The sequence below is a fragment of the Halichoerus grypus genome, chromosome 11 (assembly GCF_964656455.1).
Source record: "Halichoerus grypus chromosome 11, mHalGry1.hap1.1, whole genome shotgun sequence".
NCBI lineage: Eukaryota > Metazoa > Chordata > Mammalia > Carnivora > Phocidae > Halichoerus > Halichoerus grypus.
Window position 1 is genome coordinate 56,788,413 of NC_135722.1, and position 21,920 is coordinate 56,810,332.

The 21,920-nt window shown below is 40.7% G+C and overlaps 1 protein-coding gene and 1 pseudogene across 1 annotated transcript in view; one reads left to right on the forward strand and one right to left on the reverse strand.

Moving 5' to 3' along the window:
• GAB2 (GRB2 associated binding protein 2) overlaps positions 1-21,920 on the reverse strand; it is a 181,322-nt gene that overhangs the window by 38,559 nt on the left and 120,843 nt on the right. Inside the window, exon 2 of the mRNA XM_036113177.2 lies at positions 11,039-11,339. Coding sequence (XP_035969070.1) covers positions 11,039-11,339 — 301 coding nt within the window. The remainder of the gene's footprint in view (positions 1-11,038; positions 11,340-21,920) is intronic.
• Positions 19,746-21,037, forward strand: LOC118549050 (large ribosomal subunit protein uL4 pseudogene; annotated as a pseudogene).

Genomic DNA, 21,920 nt, shown 5'->3' on the forward strand with positions numbered 1-21,920 from the left:
CTCCTGGGCCACCATGGCAGAGGGGGAGGGCAGGCCCTCTGGGTCCGGCTCCAGCTGGCAGCACCAGACTCTCTCTCCCTGGCACTCTTCAAGGTGGCTTCCTCTCACCTGTCTCATACGTTATGTTCCACGCACGATACAGTTAATGCAAAGAAAAAGGTTGAAAATGACCATTTTGGTCCTCAAACTTTAGTTGAAAAAACTGAGATCAACACACTGAATCAGTAACAAAGCTGAAATTTAAAACCAGGACTTTGATTCCCAATTCAGATCCCAAAGAGAGATGACAGTACCTACAGATTTTGTTGAGCTCAGAATCCTACCCAGAGCTGTACATAAGTGGATGTTTAATCAGAATCAGGATCTCCCAAGGTCCAAGGTGCCTTACCCCTAAAGTCAAAGTCCTAATTCTACCTCTAGCAAAAAATTAGTTAGACTGGGCTCTGGAATCTGGTCTGGGACCCATTCAACACTACTTTATTACCTTCCTTCTCCAGAGATAATCAGAAGCACCCAAAGAACAAAAAAGGGGGGACACCTCAAGAGATGTTTGTGAGCTGTCAAAGGCTTCTGGGGTTGAAGAGTTGGGATGAGACGCTCTCCTTTCTAGCAGTCTGTGGGTTTTGGCCCATAACACCAGACCTAATCCGTGCTGGCAGCCTGGATTGGTGAGGGGGAGTGTCTGGTATAAAAGGGAAAGCAGGAAGAAGGATCAAGGCTTAGAATGAAGAGGAGAGGGTCGGGTTTCTCCCTGCCACCCTCTCCTCCAGTGGGGCTTGGGCTTTCCTGCAGGCCAAGGCTGGAGCCTGCAGGGGTGTCAGGGGGAGGATCTTCTGGAGTTCAAGTCCCAACTCAAAGCCTACTCTTGGGGTAACCAGACCCAGCTGTAGACAGAAGACAACAAACAAACAAAAGATTGAGGAGGAAGGCCTGGTATTTCTGGGTTATTTAGAATAACATTTTTCTTTTAAAAAAAGGCATGAGGATTTCAGATCTGGCTGGAAACTGGTCTGGATGTTTATTTTCCTCATTGTCTCAGTGGAAAAAAAAGGGTGGGTGATTCAGACAGCAGCCTCCGCCTCTGGGCTGGGGCCCGGGTCAGTCTACACTCTGTTCTTTGCTCCTCAAGGGACTTGTGTCAGCGTGGGGAGAAGTTGCATTTTACCTCCCACATTTGCTCTAAGCTTCCAATAAGGATCCCCCAGAGGAGCTGAGAGATCTGAGCTCAGTCAAAAAAAAAAACAACAAAAAACCAGAGAGCAAGAGGTAGGGGAGGGAACAAGGGAGGAGATGGTCCTCCCAAGTATGAGAAGAGAGAAAGGGTGAGGTCTCTGAGAAAGGCCTCTTTCCTTCCCACCCTCCTCCACTCCTGGCTCTCCCACTCACTGTGTCTGGGGGAAAGGACCAAGGTCACCAGAAGGCATCTGGGTGGACTGCATGGCTCCACCACAGCCCTCCCTGCTGTCAGATTTCCAGAAGAAGGGGTCTGGTCCTGACCTGTAAGGCACCAACCCTTTCTAGAGAGGAAAGAGCTGTTTGAAGACACCACCCTCCCAACCCCAATAATATTCCACCACTAGGGATTGAAGATTTCCCAAAAGCATTCCCGTGGGTGTCATTTAATCCCAGAGGGGACCCAGGACTTAAAATAGTTCTGCTGTTGGGTTACTGGGGGAACTCACGGATTACGAGACGTTTCAGTATTTACAAAATACTTAAAAAGGTGGGGCAGCCTCACCCAAAACTGTGGTAGAGAGAAGGTGGGGAAGAGGTAAAGAACAGTTGGTTGGAACTCTGGGAAGTCCGCATTATACAGAGCTAGACATGCGACTACTGTGAGACTCCTGCCAAGGAGCTCAGGAGAGGGAAGATGCTAACATAATACCCAGGGTATGGAGGAGGCTCTGGCCTCACTTCAAGATCTTCAAGAATTACTAACTATACTCCTTGAGCTCTAATATGCAGTAGTTTGTTGGCTACTCTAAGATGGATCATGCTAAACGACAAGTGTTGGCAAGGATGTGGAGAAAAAGGAACCTCTTACATTGTGGGTGGGATTGCAAACTGGTGCAGCCACTGTGGAAAACAGTATGGAGGCTCCTCAGTAAGTTAAAAACAGAACCACCCTATGATCCAGTAATTGCACTACTGGGTATTTACCCCCAAAATACAAAAACACTAATTCAAGGAGATACACTCACCCCTATGTTTATAGCAGCATTATTTACAAGAGCCAAATTATGGAAGCAGCCCAAGTGTCCATCGTAAAGGCGACATGGGGTGTGTGTGTAGGTGTGTGTGAGTGTATATAATAAAATATTATTCAGCCATAAAAAAGAATGAAATCTTGCCATTTTCAATGACATGGATGGAGTTAGAGAGTATAATGCTAAGCAGAATAAGTCAGAGAAAGACAAATACCGTATGATTTCACTTATAGGTGGAATTTAAGAAACACAACAAATGAACAAAGGAAAAAAAAAAGCACAAGAGAGAAACCAAAAAACAGACTCTTAACCGATGGTTACCAGAGGGGAGATGGGTGGGGGATGGGTGAAACAGGTGATGGGGATTAAGGAGGGCACTTGCTGCAACGAGCACTGGGTGTTGCATGGAAGTGTTGAATCACTATATTGTACACCTGAAACTAATATAACACTGTATGTTAACTATACCGAATTAAAATAAAATTAAATTAAAAAAATAAGATGGATCATGCTGCCTTGCTAATTTAGCTCTCAGAGGTTAATATTAATGTATAGACAGCACTTTACTCTCTAAATGGTCCGTTCTTGGTGACTTAGAAACTTCCTGCTTTTCCCTCCAGCTAGCTATTTCGTGACCTACAAGGCACTGTGGTGAACAGGTCTGTGAAGCAGGGCTAGGACTAATGAGGAGTTAAGAGAGCACAGCCCACGGATGGAGTTAAAGCCTTGGATTGGAGCCCCAGCAACACTGCTTTCTGCACTGTTCAACCCTTAGCATCTTTACCCGAGGAAGAGGGATAATGTTGCAGCCCTGTCTATCTTATTTTGTTTGTTTCTTTACACTCAAAGAAGACTGCATTAAGTGTTTTGTCATCTGTAGGTTCCTCTAAGAACACCAGACACTTAAATCATATCCTGTTCTTCTTGACCTAGAGATAGAAAAACCATCACTGCCACAACCACTATAGGGAAAACAGTGAACCAAGCAGCTAGCGTTCACACTGTGCACCTACCCATTTTCTTACCTTCCTCCCAACAACTGATAGAGAGCGTCGTCTTCACTTTATAGATGATCAAACCTCAAAGAGATAAAGTTACTTATTCAGTGCCATAGAGCAACTAAATTGCAGGGCTGGGACTCAAGCACAGCTAGTGTGCCTTTCAGAGTCCATGTGAGAACAGCATAGTTGCTGAGTACATAAAGGAGGGAGGGGACAAAGGGAAGGAGGAGTCCTCAGCTCAGAGGATTCAAAGGGGCGAGGGCTTCCTAACAGTGGATGACTCCTGAGTCCATGAATAATTCATCAAAGCTCTGTGCTGAGAGCTGGTTCTTTTTGTGTGTGGTGCATCTGGTCAGGGACAGCTGCCTACCACTGGGCCACAAATGTGAGGACTTGGACCCGCCTGCTCATAAACACAGCTCAGAGAAGCTTTCTGCTCCCTTACTCTAGGGACTGAAGGCTATTTTGATTCCCAGAGGAAGATGGGGTTCTTATTTTTGCTTGTGTGCTTGCATGCACACTGCCCCTCCCCCTCCCACACAAACACACACTAAACTCCACACATGTGATATGAGATCTTCTTGATATTCTTGGAATTGCTTTTCCTTCCTGAGCATCATCCCTGGTTTCCTTTTGGAAAGAGTTCTCTGTCAAGAGGTTGTTTCCTCCACCGTTATGCCAATATTCAGACTCAGTTTCACTCCTGGTCTGTTCTTGATCCCAGACATTTCTGGCTAGAATATGCGAGGAATTGGAGGGTGGCAGTATATAGAAGCTGGGGGTGGCAAGAAGGCTTTAAAAGAAAAGACTCCATCTGCCATAGAACCTTTTCCAGATGAAAGTGAAAAACAGAAGGTGGTTTTTTTTCGTTTTTTTTTTTTAATGGGTCCCATCACAACTCTTACATAAAGAAAGAAAGAAAGAGGGTGTATGTGCTTGAAGGAGGCTTCCCTAGGAAGAAGTTTCTTCAGGACCAAGGAGCGACCAGGGATACTGCATTGCACAGCTCCAGGGGACAGCTCTACACAGAAGACAATGCGAATACTCCTCTGGGGAATATGAAACTTGAGGGGCTGTCAGGGGTCTGAGGTCTGTCTTGGTGAATCCATAGAGAAGCAAAGTCATTGGGCGAGGAGATAATTTTATCTCTAGCCAACGAAAGGAAACTGGGACTTTATTTATTTATTTTTTTGAAGATTTTATTTATTTATTTATTTGACAGAGAGAGATACAGCGAGAGAGGGAACACAAGCAGGGGGAGTGGGAGAGGGAGAAGCAGGCTTCCCACTGAGCAGGGAGCCCAATGTGGGGCTCGATCCTAGGACCCTGGGACCACAACCTGAGCTGAAGGCAGATGCTTAACGACTAAGCCACCCAGACACCCCGGAAACTGGGACTTTAAGGACATGACCTGTTCATATAATCCCAGAATTGTGATTCGAACTCAGGTATCCTTACCTCCAGCCTACAGATTCACCAGTAGAGTATGATGACTGGTTTAGAGCCCTAGAAGTTACTAAATTCTTGGCATATTCCAGCCAAAGGATGTGAACAAATATGGGTTGGTGAGGAGGGAAACCTGAGTCGGCTCCCTGTGGAAGGGGTCAGAGAGCACTTCCATCCAACATGTAGTGTCCAAGGGAGCAAAAATGCCTGGGCTTGGGCCTGGCAGATGTTTGTATTTCAGGAGGTCAGAGACAAAGCACGTATTATAATACAAAGTCTGACCTGGGTTAGACTAGGCTCCTGGCTCTGTCATTTTCGAGCTACGTATTTTGCGTCAAAACTGCTCCTACCGCAGAGGATTCCTACAGATTTCTAGTGAAAATTTATGCAGCGCTCCTACTTCACGCAGAGTAGATGCTGAATATATAGCTCCTACTGTTTTCTTTTGTGGCCACTGAGGGTTAGGCGTCAGACAGGGTGCTTTCCACATAAGGTGGCCGCTGACACAGACACCCCAGAGACTGGGTTCTCAGTAAGCCGCAGCACAATGAGAGCAGCGTTGTGTTCAGGAAGCCTCAGGGACAGAGGACAGTGGGGAGCCCATGGGAACCCAGCCGAAGCAGGCGTGAGGACAGAGAGGAGCTGTAATTGTGGAGTGCTAGGCAGGGAAGAAGAAGTACTCAGTCTCCTTACTTGAAAAAAATGGGAGCATAGTTGATAAAAGTGATGAAATGAAATAGCGAAAGTAGGTAGTCAAATGTTAATTTCCTTCCTGCTTTGCCTCTGCACCTGACTCTCAGCTAAAAAAACCCCACTGATTTGGGTGATTAAACTTTATTTCCTTATCTGAGGGTTTTATAGATATAATCCATTTTTATTTTATTTATTTATTTATTTATTTTTAAATTTGTGTGTGTTTTTTTAAGATTTTATTTTTATTTATTTGAGACACAGAGAGATAGAGCACAAGTGGAGGAGGCTCAGAGAGAGAGGGAGAGGCAGACTTCCTGCTGAGCAGGGAGCCCGACGCGGGGCTCGATCCCAGGACCCTGGGACCATGACCTGAGCCGAAGGCAGACGCTTAACCGACTGAGCCACTAAGGCGCCCCTAGATATAATCCATTTTTAAGGAAGTCTCTAAATTAAAATATAACCCATTATGTGGCTGAATCTTTTAACATACCAGATTCTCCTATGAGAGGGAAGAAAAGCCTACTGTCTCCCTCAGAAAGATCTCACAAAGAATCATAACTTTCTGTCACAGACAACTAACATCCTTGCTTTGGTAATGAAACCATCTGGCATCTAATAAAATACTCCCCTTAAAGAAGTCAAAGGTTTAAGGGAATATATTTTTTAATTGACAAAGCTGGTGAAAAAATACAGACTTGATTATTTGTCACCCCCTTAAGAATTTGTCACGCCCTTACGACCTCCCCTCCCTCAGTGAGCTGGTGGTGCATGGGCTGGGGTCTCCAGCCACGGTGATGCCTCTATTCCAGCACTCCCCTGTGGCTGCCTGGTTAGCGGCTTGTCCCTTCCACTAGACTATGATATCTGAGCACTGGAACCTTACTGGTCATCTTTGTAACCTCATTGGTTGTAACATAAAGGTTTGCTGGATGAGTAATTGAATAAACAATGTATGCATAGGTGAATGAATCTTCCTACCAAAGAAAGCAAGCCCAGATAATGTGGTTCCACACATCTGTATTTGAACTGTACTTAAATCCTATATGGTAAAAGTAAGGATTCAGACATTAATTACTTTTAAAATATGTGATTAAAAAATATATTTGCACCAAGAGTAATTTTTGTTACATCTCAAGGATATTTCTCTTGGTAGGAACACCTCTAATCCCACAAGGAAATATTTCAATTAAAAGCAATTTGCTCATATAAATCAATGGAACAGAATAGAAAAACCCAGCAATAAACCCACAATTATATGGTCAATTAATCTTTGACAAAGGAAGAAAGAATATGCAATGGGAAAAACACAATCTCTTCAACAAATGGTACTGGGAAAACTGGAGAGTTACATGCAAAACGAGTGAAACTGGACCACTTTCTCACACCATACACAAAAATAACCTCAAAATGAATTAAAGACCTAAATGTGAGACCTAAAACCATAAAAATCCTAGGACAGAACACAGGCAGTAATTCCTCTGACATTGGCTATAGCAACTTTTTTCTAGATTGGTCTCCTAAGGCAAGGGAAACAAAAGCAAAAATAAACTACTGGGACATCATCAAAATAAAATGCTTCTGCACAGCAAAGGATGCAATAAAAAAAAACTTAACTAAAGGCAACCTACTGATTGGGAGAAGATATTTGCAAAAGGCATATCTGATAAAGGAGAAGATATTTGCAAATGGCATATCTGATAAAGGGTTAGTATCCAAAATATATAAGCAACTGATACAACTCAACACCCCAAAAACAAATAATACAGGTTAAAAAAGAGGCAGGAGACATGAACATGTATTTCTCCAAAGAAGACATCCAGATGGCAACAGACACATGAAAAGATGATCAACATCACTAATCATCAGGGAAATGCAAATCAAAACCACAATGAGATATCACTTCACACCTCTCGGAATGGCTAAAATAAAAAACACAAGAAACAACAGATGTTGGTGAGGATTTGGAGAAAAAGGAACCCTTGTGCACTGTTGGTGGGAATGCAAACTGGTGCAGCCACTGTGGAAAACGGTTTGGAGTTTCCTCAAAAAGGTAAAAATAGAACTACCCTAGGATCCAGCAATCACACTACTGGGTATTTACCGCCAAAATACAAAAACGCTAATACAAAGGGATATATGCACTCCTATGTTAATAGCAGCATTATTTACAATAGCCAAATTATGGAAGCAGCCCAAGTGTCCATCAATAGATGAATGGATAAAGAAGATGTGGTGTGTGTATGAATATTCCATTATATATATGGAACATATAATTCCATATATAAAAATAAATATAAATATATTCATATATATTATAATGGAATGAAATCTTGCCATTTGTAACAACATGGATGGATCTAGAGGGTATAATGCTAAGTGAAACAAGTCAGAGAAAGACAAATACCATACGCTTTCACTTATATGTGGAATTTAATAAACACATGAGCAAAGGAAAAAAAAGAGAGAGAGAGAAATTAAGAGACTCTTAACTATAGAGAACAAACTGATGGTCACCAGAGGGGAGGTGAGTGGGGGATGGGTGAAACAGGTGATGGGGATTAAGAATACACTTATCATGATGAGCACTGAGTAATGTATAGAATTGTTGGATCACTATATTGTACACCTGAAACTAATATAACACTGTATGTTAACTATACTGGAATTAAAAACTTAAAAGCAATTTGCTTTCTGATTACTTCCTCCCCATCTCCCAATCATACCTATTTTCTAAAAAGCTGAGGTATTCTTTGGGACCTCTCTCTCACATTTATGAAAGCTTTGAGACTGGGGTGGGAGAAGCAGTCTATGGTTTATCCCCCCTTGTTCCTTTGATTGCTTTTTTATGCTCCTCCTCTTTGTTTGTTTGTTTCTTTTTCGCATGTAATGAGCTTTTTATTCCTTCATCAGGAACAAAATAAAGGGAAAAACAAAAAAAAATCCATGACCCCTCTAAATGACAAAGATTTGGGGAAAACAGGAAATTCCATACAGGAAACAAAGATTATACCAAAGATTTTCAGGGTAAATGGGGACTCATGATCCTTCTGCAAGGAAGATGAAAATCACAGAATTCCTAGGACAGGACATCTAGTTCAGGCACAACAGACTACATAATTTGGAGAGCCTGGTGCAAAGTGAAAATGCAGCCCGTTCAAAATATAAGAACTTTGACACATATAAATAGAAAGATATCTCATGTTTATGGATTGGAAGAATTAACATTGTTAAAACGTCCACACTACCCAAAGCCATTTACAGATTCAGGGAAATGCCAATCAAGATTCCACAGCATTTTTTTTACAGTAATAGAAAAAACAATCCTAAAATTCATATGGAACCACAAGATTCCAAGTAGCCAAAGCAATCCTGAGAAAGAAGAACAAAGTTGGAGGCATCATACTTCCTGATTTCAAACTATATTACAAAGCTGTAGTAATCAAAACAGTATGGTATGACATAAAAACAGACACACAGATCAATGGAACACAATAGAGAGCCTCACATGTATGGTCAACTAATATTTGACAAGGGAGCTAAGCATACTCAGTGGGAAAAAGATAGTACATAGTGTTTTCAAAAAATGGTGCTAGGAAAACTGGGAATTCATATACAAAGAAAAGAAAAAAAGGAAACTGGAGTCCTATCTTATACCATTCACAAAAACTAACTCAAACTGGATTAAAGATTTAAATGTGAGACCTGCCTGAAACCATAAAACTCCTAAAAGAAAACAGAGAAAATATATTCCTTGACATTGGTCTCGGCAATGACTTTTTTGGATATGACACCAAAAGCACAAATAAGAAAAACAAAAACAAACAAATGGAACTACATTAAACTAAAAAGCTTCTGCGCAGCAAAAGTAACAACAAGATGAAAAGGCAACCAAAGAAATGGAAGAAAATACGTTTTTTCAAACCATATATCTGATAAGGAGTTAATATCCAAAATACATAAGGAATTCCTACAACTCAATAGCAAAAACAAAAAGAACAAATAACCAATTAAAAAATGGTCATAGGATCTGAATAGACATTTTTCCAGGGAAGATCTTCATATGGACAAGTTACCTGAAAAGGTGTACAACATCATTAACCATCAGGGAAATGTAAATCAAACCAAAACCACAATGAGAGATCACCTCACACCTGTTAACTGGTTATTATCAAAAAGATAAGAGGTAAGTGCTAGCAAGGATGCAGAGAAAAGGGAACCCTTGTGCACTGCTGGAAGGAACGTAAACTGGTATAGTCAGTATGGAAAATGGTATGGAGGTTCCTCAGAAAATTAAAAATAGAACTACCATATGATCCAGCAATTCTACCTCTGGGTATATATCTGCAGGAACTGAAATCACTGTCTCGGAGAGATATCTACACCTCTACGTTCATTGCATTGCAGCATGACTTACAATAGCTAAGACATGCCAACAACCTGCGTCCACTAATGGATGAATGGACAAAGAAAATTTTACAGATGTAATATTGCCCAGACATAAAAAATAAGCAAGGGTGCCTCAGACCCTTGCCACTCAGAATGAAGTTGTGAAAAGACACTCATGCTTAGGTCCCAACCCTGAGATTCCTAGTGAACTGATTTGGCATGGACATTTTAAAAATTTGGCATCAACATTTAAAAAATGCTCCTCTTTAATTCTGTCATGTGACCAGGTTTAAGAACTACTGATTTAGGTTCTCCACCTGCCTCAGAAAAAAATCTGTTTCTTAATCATTCCCAAGTTGGGGATGAGTCCAAACAAATATCAAAGAGCTTTTCTGCAACTTAAAACTCAGTTAAAAATGTTGGGCTACACAGAGCTCCTGGGTGGCTCAGTCGGTTGAGTGTCAGACTCTTGGTTTTGGCTCAGGTTGTGATCTTGGGTCATGGGATCAAGCCCCATGACGAGCCCTGCATCAAGCCCCATGTCAAGCCCCATGTCGAGCCCCAGAGCCCCATGTCAGGCTCCACGCTCGGTGGGGGATCTGCTTGGGGCTCTCTCTCCCTCTTCCTCTGCTCCTCCCCCCACTTACACTTGCTCTCTCTCAAGTAAATAAATCTGAAAAAATAAAAAGTTGGGCTACTCTTTTGTGAAAGTCAACAAAACCCAAACATGTATCAGTATTTCCCCCTTTCTGTCCTGTCCCCTCCCAAATGAATATAAAAGAACACTGGATTATGCATCAACAGTAATCACAGAGGACCCCAAACCAAAAGAAAAAAAAAGTGGCAAGTATAACTGTGCAGGATGGTCTGAAACAGATGGGGTAGAACAGCCAGAGGTGGACCAGAGAAGGAATCCTGGTGAGAGCTGCCCTATGGGATGAGTGACAGGTAAGAGCACAGAGCGCTAGGAAGCAGAGGCAAGGGGGGAAAGGTGCAGGGCTGACATAGGGGGTGGTGTTGAAGTACCTGAAGAAACACCACAAAGTACCTTAGCTTCAACATAATCTCAACACATCTAGGTTCCCATCGGAATGTCATTAGGGCCAGGGGTCCCTCTGGTATTTGGCCAAACCCTATACACTCTTACTCTTTGCCTATTACTCCTCTGCAGAGAGGAGAGCCTTTAGCTGCAGTCTGCTGTCCTTGCTCAAGGAATCCGAAGGCCTTCATCGTAGCCCCAACGGCTAAGCCCCCTCCAGGAAGCACCTTGCCCCTTGGGAGAAAGGTCCGTGTTTGTTCTCCTACCTGTGCTCTCCTCAGCCTGATTGAAGCCACAGATCTGGCAGATGCTCTGGACCCACTTATTCATGTCCTCCTCTGTCTCAGCCACCAGATAAAAGGTGCGTTCGCTGGTCTTGATGTCAAACACAAAACTATCCTGCAGCTCCTTCTTGTTGAAGGTCAGGCCTGCATCCACCTGCTCACAGAAGTTCAGGTTGATGATCCTCAAGGGCTTCTTTGAGTGATCATTCTTGTAGTATTCCAGAACATCTGGGTCACCGCTCATCCGGCCACTCCGCAGGATAAACCAGCGTTTCTTCCAGGCCTGAATAGGAAGGAGGAAGAAGAGGGAAAAAAAGTCATTAGTTATTTCAAAGCCTCTCAATGGGTGTTCAGAAATCACTAGGTTAAGGACAGGGACTGTTGCACCTGCAGGCTGAACATGGCCCCTATCTCTCTTTCATACTTACCCAGAGTTTAAAAATTAGAGGATGATTTTAGAATGCATGTTAGTGCAACACTTCACTATGGAAACAGGGTCTTATCACTATGAAATGAGATGTGGCATCCCATTTTTTAGATCAAGAAGTTAGATGGAGACTAAAACATTTTTGAGCAATTATTCCCTAGGCTAGAATACAGACTCAAACTCATAGTACTTTTATTCAGGTGGAACTTGCAAAACCATTAGCATCTCAGTATATGGACGGGGAACCCAGCAAGGCGTGGTGAGTTGAAGCAATGTCACATACAGCAAGGAACAGAAAAACAAGTTCCTGAACTTTTAGTACATTGTGCTTTTTACCAAATGATGATGCCCTGGAAGAGTCACATAGAAAGCCTTCTAAAACTTCTCCAAAGCACAGAACTTTAGGATTTCTTTCACTATCTTGCTCACTGCGATAGCCCGAGTACTTATAATCGGGCCTTGCACATATTAAGCACTCAACGTGTATCACTGAATAAACTCCTTGTATCATGCCATACAATTTAACACTTGATTACATATTTTCTTATGCTGTCTTCTACATTCCATCTCTTCAACAAGACTGTGTCATCTGTGAGCAGACACCATTACAAAGTGGTAAAAAGATGTTACATGTAACAGGGAGCTTTGGGTCGGAGTCTATGTTTAACCACTGACTTGCTGTGTGATCTGCAGGTTAAGTCACTTACTGCTTTGGAGCTTGCTTTGTGTGTAGAATGAGAATCAGTATCACCACTACCTGCCCTCCCTACCTGGCAGGGTTTTCATTATGCAAATGTACCTAGAGCACCTGGTACACAACCCTGAAACACTACAAATGCCAAGGACTGGATTATTGTATTGCAAGTGGGCCCCCAGGTCACCCCAAAATCCTACCACGGTTACATAGTCTCTGATTTTCTCTTGCTCTTTGGCAACAGTCTCTGAACTTCTCTCTCTTTAAATCTCCAGCATGCCCATTCTTTTTGTTTCATGAGAAAATATAAGCAATTAAGAGAATTTACACAGGCTCCAGCACCAAATTTATCCATCAGCCTGCATTTGCAGCAAAGTAGCCTGTTACTAGGGAGCATGCACAGTTCATCTGATCTAAAGCCAATGTCCTTCCATTTGTGGCCCCCTCTCACCTACAAGGGGACACCACTCTATCATTCTCCCATTCTCTGGAATCACTGCGTTTTCCCTTCCCACTAGGATGATTCCCATCAGGACACCAACATCCCCCATCCTGGGAAAAACAATTTAAAGCTTGACTTCATCCCATATCCCCCTCCAACTCTGGCCCAGTTTTCTGATCCACTTTACAATAAAACTTCAAAGAGTTTTCTATACTACTGGATCTTTGTTTCCTTTCTTCCCATTCTTTTTTGGAAACCAATATAATCAGGCTGCCCCAGTCCTACCACTGACATAACTCAACAAAGGTCTCAAAGACTTCAAGGCCGCTAATGCAACTTTTGGGTTTTACTTGATCTCTCAGCAGCACCTGCTACTGGTTTGTTCTGTCCTCTTTGAATCACCTTCTACCCTTGGCTTCAGAACTCACCCTCAATTCCCCTATCCCTCTGGCCTTTTTCAGGCTCTAGTCCTGGTTCCTTCGCATCTCCCTGACCTCTAAATATTGGAATGCTCCCACACTCAATTCTCAGACTCTTTCTCTTCTCTCTCTACACCCACTCCCTAGGTTATTTTATTCAGTTTCACAGCTTTAAAAACCATCTACTTGCTGCAACTCCCAAATTTATTCCTCCAGCCCAGATCCATCTATCGAACTCCAGAGTCTTATATCCAACTCTTCACTAATAGGCATCTTAAGCCCAATGTGCTCAAAACTCTTCATATCCTCCAAGCCTGTTCTTCCTGCAATCTTACCCATCTCAGTTAACAGCAACTCCAGCCTTCCAGGTGCTCAGACCAAATTCCTGATGTCATCATTGACTCCTTTCACATTCCACATCTAATCCAACAACAAATCCTATGGGTTCAAACAGTTCAAAATACATCTACAATCTGGTCTCTTCGCACCTCCACTATTATTCACTGGTCTAGCCCACCATTTTGGAGTCTTCCTGCTTCCACCTTTTCATCCTGCAACCGAGGCTCAACATGGAAGCTGATATAAATCAGATCATGTCACTTCTCTGCACAAAGTCCCCAAAGGCTTTCCATCTCAGAGTAAAAACCAAAGTCTGCAAAATGGCCAACGGGTCTGACTTGACGGTCATCTCTCTCCCATGCTACATCTTTTACGCCATCCCCTGCCACTCTCTGCCTTGGCCATTCTGCTCTCGCCATACTAGCCACATACTTCTGCCTCAGGGTCTTTGCTCTAGGTGTTCTGTCTGCCTGAAATACTCCGCCCCCAGACATCTTCTCTTCAAGTCTCTATTCAAATGTCCCATTACTGGGGGGGAGGGGAACATTCCTGATCACCCAATCCTAACACTCCCTTTCCCCCCTACTTTGCAATACTGGTCTTACTACTACTTATACCACCTAAAATACCACATTTTTGTTGAGTTTCTGTATCTACCTACCAAAATGTAAACACGAGGGCAAGGATTGGTTCTTTTTATTCCATGCTGCATCTTCAGTGTTTAGAATAGTGCCTGACATATAGCTGGCTATCAATGAATATGTATTGAATTAATTAATTGGCTAATCATTTTTTTTTTTTTTAAGGTTTTATTTATTTTTTGACAGAGAGAGACACAGTGAGAGAGGGAACACAAGCAGGGGGAGTGGAAGAGGGAGAAGCAGGCTTCCCGCGGAGCAGAGAGCCCAATATGGGGCTTGATCCCAGGACCCTGGGGTCATGACCTGAGCCAAAGGCAGACGCTTAACGACTGAGCCACCCAGGCGCCCCTGGCTAATCATTTTCTTAAATGAACTCCTTACAGCATCTAGTAGGTTACAGGGATATAACTGGTGCCTAATAAGCCTTACACTGAAATGAAGAAAAGGTATAGACAGATAGGATAGAGCTGAAGAAAATTAAAAAAATAAGCACTATCTATTTACAGTCACCTAAAATCTTGCCCAGGCCACTGCTTATAGAATTCTGTGTGTGCTTGTGTGTGTGTGTGCATATACAAGTGTGTGGGTAGCAAGGTACATTTTAAAAATGTATTGTTAATAGTTTAGCTTGTGTTTCAGTTCATGTGTCCCCTTCAGTGCTTGTCTTTGTAGAAAGAACTGTCTCCAAATCACTGGTGCGCAGGTGCAAGCATAAACACACACAGACACACCCTCATAAACAAGAAAAAGGTGTCTGCTACAGATAAAATCGGAGCCTGTCAGGTTCTGTTTCCAAGGAAGTGGTGCAGGCTGATAAATGACTGCTTATCAAATGCCGATAACTTTATGGCAGAGCAGACGAGGCTGCCTAGTCTAGTCCCAAATTCACATCCCTCTTCTGCCACACCACTTTCTCTCCAAGTCAATGCACCTTTAAAAAAAATCAAACAACTGAGAACCAAGTATAACCAACTCCAAAAAGTCTAGCTCCAATGACAACTTCTCTGATCCTCTTAGCTGAAATGGACCTCTACTTCCTCTGAACCTTCATATACTTTTTATGTACTTTTTATGACCTGTCATTTTCTACAACATATTACAGATATTTTTGGTATTTGTTGTTTCTTTCCAAGTAGATTATGAACATATCCTATTCTTCTAGAAATCTTTATGGTAGACATCTGCTAAATGTTACTAAGCAAGGGTCTTTATTGCTGAAACTTTCTTATCTCTCTGGCCTCATTTATGCCTCCTTCCTTCCTTCTTTCCATTCATCCATCCAACAAATATTTGTTTAGTGCTTACTATGCTGCAGGCATTATTCTAGATGCTGAGGATACAGCATGAATTACTGGTCTCCCAGAACTTACTATAGGTGCATAACAAATAACAAATTATTCTCCAAATATGCCACATAATTGCATGGCTTCATGTCATGTACAAGCTACTGCAGCTTCCTAGAATAACTTTCATCTCATTTTGTCTATCTAGAAAATTCCTATGTCCCCTCAGTGCCAGCTTGTATCACTTCTCCTAGAAGGCCTTTACTAACTTCCCCAGGTAGAGCTGGTGCTTCTGTCTTCTATTCCCTTAATAACCTGTGCTTTCTTTGGCATTTCTCCCCTCAACTTTGGCATTTCAACTGTTTATATACCTTCCTCCCCTTTAAGCTTTGAACATCTTGAAGCTAGAGTCCTATGTAGTCAAAAGTTACTTGGCAAAATGCTTGACCTATATGAGAACTCAGTAAAGATCTGTTGACTTTCTTCATTCTATAAATATATTAATTTACTCAAACTAATAAATGCAGTTTAAACATATATAAATGTTCACAGTAGGAAGTAGGAAAGGACGACAGCAAGAGAATTACAGCAAAGAGATTAAGAAAGATAAAGGTATACTGTGGATTCTTTATGATGTGAGTTCTTTAGCATCTTGTTCCCTTCATTCTGTTAGGAACAGTGGCCATGTAATAAATATTTATAAGGAAATCTGGGACCTTCAGCTTGAAAGTGTCCCATAATACAGAAATGAAAAATTTACTGTTGGATTACTGACACATAATTCAAGAAGAACATGAGAACACGAGTCCTGAATATGTTATTAAGAAGAAAGCTTTTTTAGGACTGTTCTTTTACCTATACAAAATCACTTACAAAAATTAAGTTAAAATGGATCATGGACTTAAATATAAAATACAAAGAGAATTCAGCAAGATATAAAAAGAATTATATAAGATAACCAAGTAGGGTTTGTCCGAAGGATTAAATTAAAACTAATTCAATATTCAAAAATCAATCAGTGTAATCCACTATACTAATAGGCTAAAGAAAAACCACACGGTCGTATCAATTGATGCAGAGTAAAGCATCTGACAAAATTTGACACCTATTCAAAATAAAAACCCAAAAAAATAGGAAGAGAGGAGGAGCTTCCTCAGTTTGATAAAAAGCATCAACAAAAGATCAACACCAACATTATACTTTGTAATTAATGCTTTTCCCCTAAAATCAGGAACAAGGCAAGGATGTCTGCTCACTCTCACCACTCTTATTCAACACGGTGCTGAAAGTTCTAGTCAGGGCAATAAAGAAATAGATATAAAAGGCATACAAATTAGAAAGGAAGAAAAAAGTTGTCCCTATTTACAGAAGACATAATTTTCCACACAGAAAATCCCAAGGAATTTAGAAAAAAAAATACTCAAAAAAAACTCCTGGAACTAATAAGTGACCCCATCAAGGTCACAGGATACAAGATGAACATATAAAAATCAATTCGCTTCTACATACCAGCAGTGAACATGTGGGGATAGAGAATAAAAATAAAATGCCATTCATAGTTTGTTTTTAAACAATGAAATAGGTATAAATCTAACAAAATATGCATAGGACATGTATGCTGATAGCTATACAATGCTGATGAAAGGAAAAAAGAAAACCACATGGAGAAGTATACTATGTTCATGGATTAGAAGACTCAACATAGTACATCTCCCCAAACTGATGTTCAGATTTGACACAATTTCTATCAAAATCCCAGCAAGAGTTTTTATAGACGTAGACAAAATTACTCTAAAAGTATACGGGAAGGCAAAGAAAGTGCGATAGCTAAAACAATTTTGAAAAGGAAGATAAAAGAGGGATTGTTAATTCACTAGGTTCCAAGAGTTATTATATACCTATAGTTCTCAAGACTATGTGGTGTTGGCAGAAGCACACACACAGAACAAAGGGACCCAGAAACAGCCCCACACAAATATGCCCAACTGATTTCTGATGAAAGTGAAAAAGCAATTCAGTGGAGGAAAGATGGTCTTTTCAATAAATAATGCAATTGGGCATCCATAAAGAAATAAATGAACCTCAATTTAAATCTCACCTCTTATACAAGAATTAACTCAAAATGAATCATGGACTTAAATGTAAAACTATAAAACATTTAGAAAAAAAAAACTGTGGAGGAAATCTATCAGATCTAGAGCTAAGCAAGAGTTCTTAGACTTGACACCAAAAGCATAATCCATAAAAGTACAATCTTATAAATTAGACTTCAATGAAATGTAAAACTTTTGCTCTGCAAAAGCCTTTGTTAAGAGGACAAAAAGACACATACAGACTGAAGGTGAAGGGATGAAGAAAGATATTCCATGCAAATGGAAGTTGAAAGAAAAGCCATGATGGCAATACTTGTATCAGATGAAACAGACTTTAAAACAAAGACTGTAACAACAGAGCATTACATAATGATAAAGAGATCAATCCAAAAAGAAGATATAACAATTGTAAATATCTATGCACCAACACAGGAGCACCTAAACACATAAAGCAACCAGTAACAGACATAAAGAGAGAAACTGACATTAATACAATAATGGTAGGGGATTTTAACATCCCACTTACAACAATAAATAGATCATGCAGAGAGAAAATCAATACAGAAGCAGTGCCTTTGAATGACACATTAGACCTGAAGGACTTAACAGATATATACAGAATATTCTATCAAAAAAACAGCAGAATACACATTCTTTCCAAGTGCACATGGAACATTCTTGAGGAAAAACTGACAGGCCACCAAAAAAGTCTCAATAAATTTAAGAAGACTGAAATCATATCAAGTATCTTTTCTGACCACAACAGTAGGAAACTAGACCTCAACTACAATAAAAAACAAAACCGGGGCACCTGGGTGGCTCAGTTGATTAAGTGTCCAACTTTTGATCTCAGCTCAGGTCTTTATCTCAGGGTTTTAAGTTTGGGCCCCACACTGGGCTCCATGCTGGGCATGGAATCTACTTAAAAAACAAAAAACCAGAAAAACCACAAACACATGGAGGCTAAACAATGTGCTACTAAATAACCAATGGGTTAACAAAGAAATAAAAAATGAAATAAAAAAACACATGGAGACAAACAAAAACGAAAACAATGGTCCAAGATCTTTGGGACACAGTGAAAGCAGTTCTAAGAGGGAAGTTTATAGTGACACAGGTCTACTTCAAGAAATAAGAAAAATCTCAGGGGTGCCTGGGTGGCGCAGTTGTTAAGCGTCTGCCTTCGGCTCAGGTCATGATCCCAGGGTCCTCGGGATCAAGCCCCGCATCGGGCTGCCTGCTCGGCAGGACGCCTGCTTCTCCTTCTCCTGCTCCCCCTGCTTGTGTTCCCTCTCTCGCTGTGTCTCTCTCTGTCAAATAAATAAATAAAATCTTTTTTTTTTTTAAAGATTGTATTTATTTATTTGAGACAGAGAGAATGAGAGAGAGAGAGCATGTGAGAGGGGGGAGGGTCAGAGGGAAAAGCAGGCTCCCTGCTCGGCAGGGAGCCCGATGCGGGACTCGATCCAGGGACTCCAGGATCGTGACCTGAGCCGAAGGCAGTCGCTTAACCAACTGAGCCACCCAGGCGCCCAATAAATAAAATCTTAAAAAAAAAAAAAAAAGAAATAAGAAAAATCTCAAATAAATGATCTAACTTTACATTTAAAGGAACTAGAAAAAGAAGAACAAAGCCCAAGGCTAGTAAATGGAAGGAAATAATAAAGATCACAGCAGAGATAACTGAAGTCAAGACTAAAAAAAAAAGTAGGAAATATCAATGAAATCAAGAGTTGGTTCTTTGAAAAGATAAATGAAACTGATAAACTTTTAGTCAGACTTGTCAAGAAAAAAAAGAGAGGACTCAAATAAAACTAGAGATGAAAGAGGAGAAATAACAACCAGTACCACACAAATACAAAAGATTGTAAGACACTACTACAGAAAATTATATGCCAACAAGCTGGACAACCTACAACCTACAAGAAAAATATTCCTAGAAACACACAATCTTCCAAAACTGAATCAAGAGGGAACAGAAAATTAGAATATGTTAATTACTAGTAACAAAATTGAATTGGTAATAATAAAAAAAAAAACGACTCCCAACAAACAAAAGTCCAGGCCAAAATGACTTCACGTGTGAATTCTACCAAATATTAAAGAAGAGTAAATACTTATTTTCTCAAACTATTCCAAAAAATAGAAGAGGTAGGGAAGCTTCCAAATTCATTCTATAAGACCAGCATTACCCTGATACTAAAACCAGAAAAAGATACTGTAAAATAAAATAAAATTACAGGCCAATATCTCTGATGAACATAAATGTAAAAATCCTCAACAAAATATCAACACACCAAATTCAATAATGCATTAAAAGGATCATTCACATTTTTCCTATAGGAGCCACGGGGTTGAGAGGAGCATGGCCCTGTCCTCTCCATGCGATGGTGTGTGCTCCTCCACTGACATCAGTGTACTCTGAAAAGGGAGAGTCATCTGGCAAAAATGTTACTTTGGCTGCTGTGTTCAAATCTCCCATTGACCTGATATTGTGAACTTTGTTCACACTAACTTGCACAAAAACAACAAATAGCCATATGCTGTAAGTGAATCAGTGGCATCAAACCAGCTGAATCTTGGGGTACTGGTAGAGCCATGGTTCAAATTCCCAGTTTGAGGCAGTGAGACTTACCATTCTGGCCAGAGTGCTTTTGGAAATATGTGTCGTGGGAGCCGCATGTTTGCACCAACCAAAACCTGGTGCTGTTAGCACTGCACAGTGAACACAACACAGAAGTGATATGCCATCTGCTCTGCCCTGGCTGCCTCAGCCTTACCAGCACTGGTCATGTCTAAAAGTCACCATATTGAGGACGTTCCTGAACTTCCTTTGGCGGTTGAAGATAAAGTTGAAGGCTACAAGAAGGCCTAGGAGACTGTTTTGCTTCTTAAGAAACTTAAAGCTTGGAATTGTATCAAAAAGGTCTATGCCTCTCAGTGAATGAGAGCTGGCAAGGGCAAAATGAGAAACCATCATTGTATTCAGCACAGAGGACCCTACACCATCTATAATGAGGGCAACGGAATCATCAAGGCCTTCAAAAACATCCCTGGAATTACTTTACTTAATGTAACCAAACTGAGCGTTTTTTAACTTGCTCCTGGTGAGCACATGCCATATTTCTGCATTTGGACTGAAAGTGCTTTCTGCAAGTTAGATGATCTGTATGGCACTTGGTGTAAGCCTGCCTCCCTCAAGAGTAACTACAACCTTTCAATGCATAAGATGCTTAATACAGACCTTAGCAGAATCTTGAAAAGCCCAGAGATCCAAAGAGCCCTCTGAGCACCGTGCAAGAAGATTCATCGCAGAGTCCTGAAGAACAAACCACTGAAAAACCTGAGAATCATGTTGAAGTTAAACCCATATGCAAAGTCCATGTGCCAGAACACCATTCTTTGCCAGGCCAAGAATCACAAACTCCAGATGGATAAGGCAAATTAGAAGCCAAATCATATGAGAAAGGGGTTCCAGGCAAGGAGCCTGTGGTAGGGAAGAAAGGAAAGGAGGCTGTTGGTGTTAAGAAGCAGAAGAAACCTTTGGTGGGAAAAAAAGCCTGCAGCTACCAAGAAACCAACAGCCAAGAAGAAGATTGCAGAAAAGAAACCCACCACGGAAGAAAAGAAGCCTGCTGCATAAAAACTTAAATTTGTTTATTCTATAAAAGTCAAATCATTTTGGACAGCAAATTTTGAATAAAGACCTGATCAAAGGCAGTGAGAGGGAAAAAAAAAAGGATCATTCACCACAATCAAGTGGGATTTATTCCAGGGATGCAAGGATGGTTCAATATCCACAAATCAACCAATGTGATTTATCACATTAACAAAATGAAGGATAAAAACCATATAGTCATCTCAATAGATGCAGAAAAGGCACCTAATAAAATTCAATATCCATTCATGGTAAAAACTCTCAACAAAGTTGGTTTAGAGGGAACATACCTCCACATAATAAAAGCCATAGATGAAGAACCCACAGCTAACATCATACCCAATGGTGAAAAACGAAATGCTTTTCCTTTAAGATCAGGTAAAAGACACAGATGTCCACTCTCATCACTTTTATTCAATATAGTACTGGAAGTCCTAGTTGGCAGCAAGCAGGTAAGAAAAATAAAAGTCATCCAAATTGGTAAGGAAGAAGTAAAACTTTCACTATTTGCAGATGACATGATACTACACATAGAAAACCCTAAAGAATTTACCAAAATACTATTAGAATTGATAAATGAATTCAGTAAAGTTGCAGGATACAAAATTTAATATATAGAAATCTGTTGTGTTTCTATGCACAAATAAAGAAATCTCTTGTGTTTCTATGCACAAATAATGAAGTAGCAGAAAGAGAAACTAAGAAACAACCCCATTTACAATTGCACCCAGAAAAAAAAAAAAAAGATAGGAATAAATTTAACCAAGGAGGCAAAAGATCTATACTCTGAAAACTATTAGAAAGTAATGGAAGAAACTGAAGATGATACAAACAAATGGAAAGATCTATCATGATCATGAACTGGAAA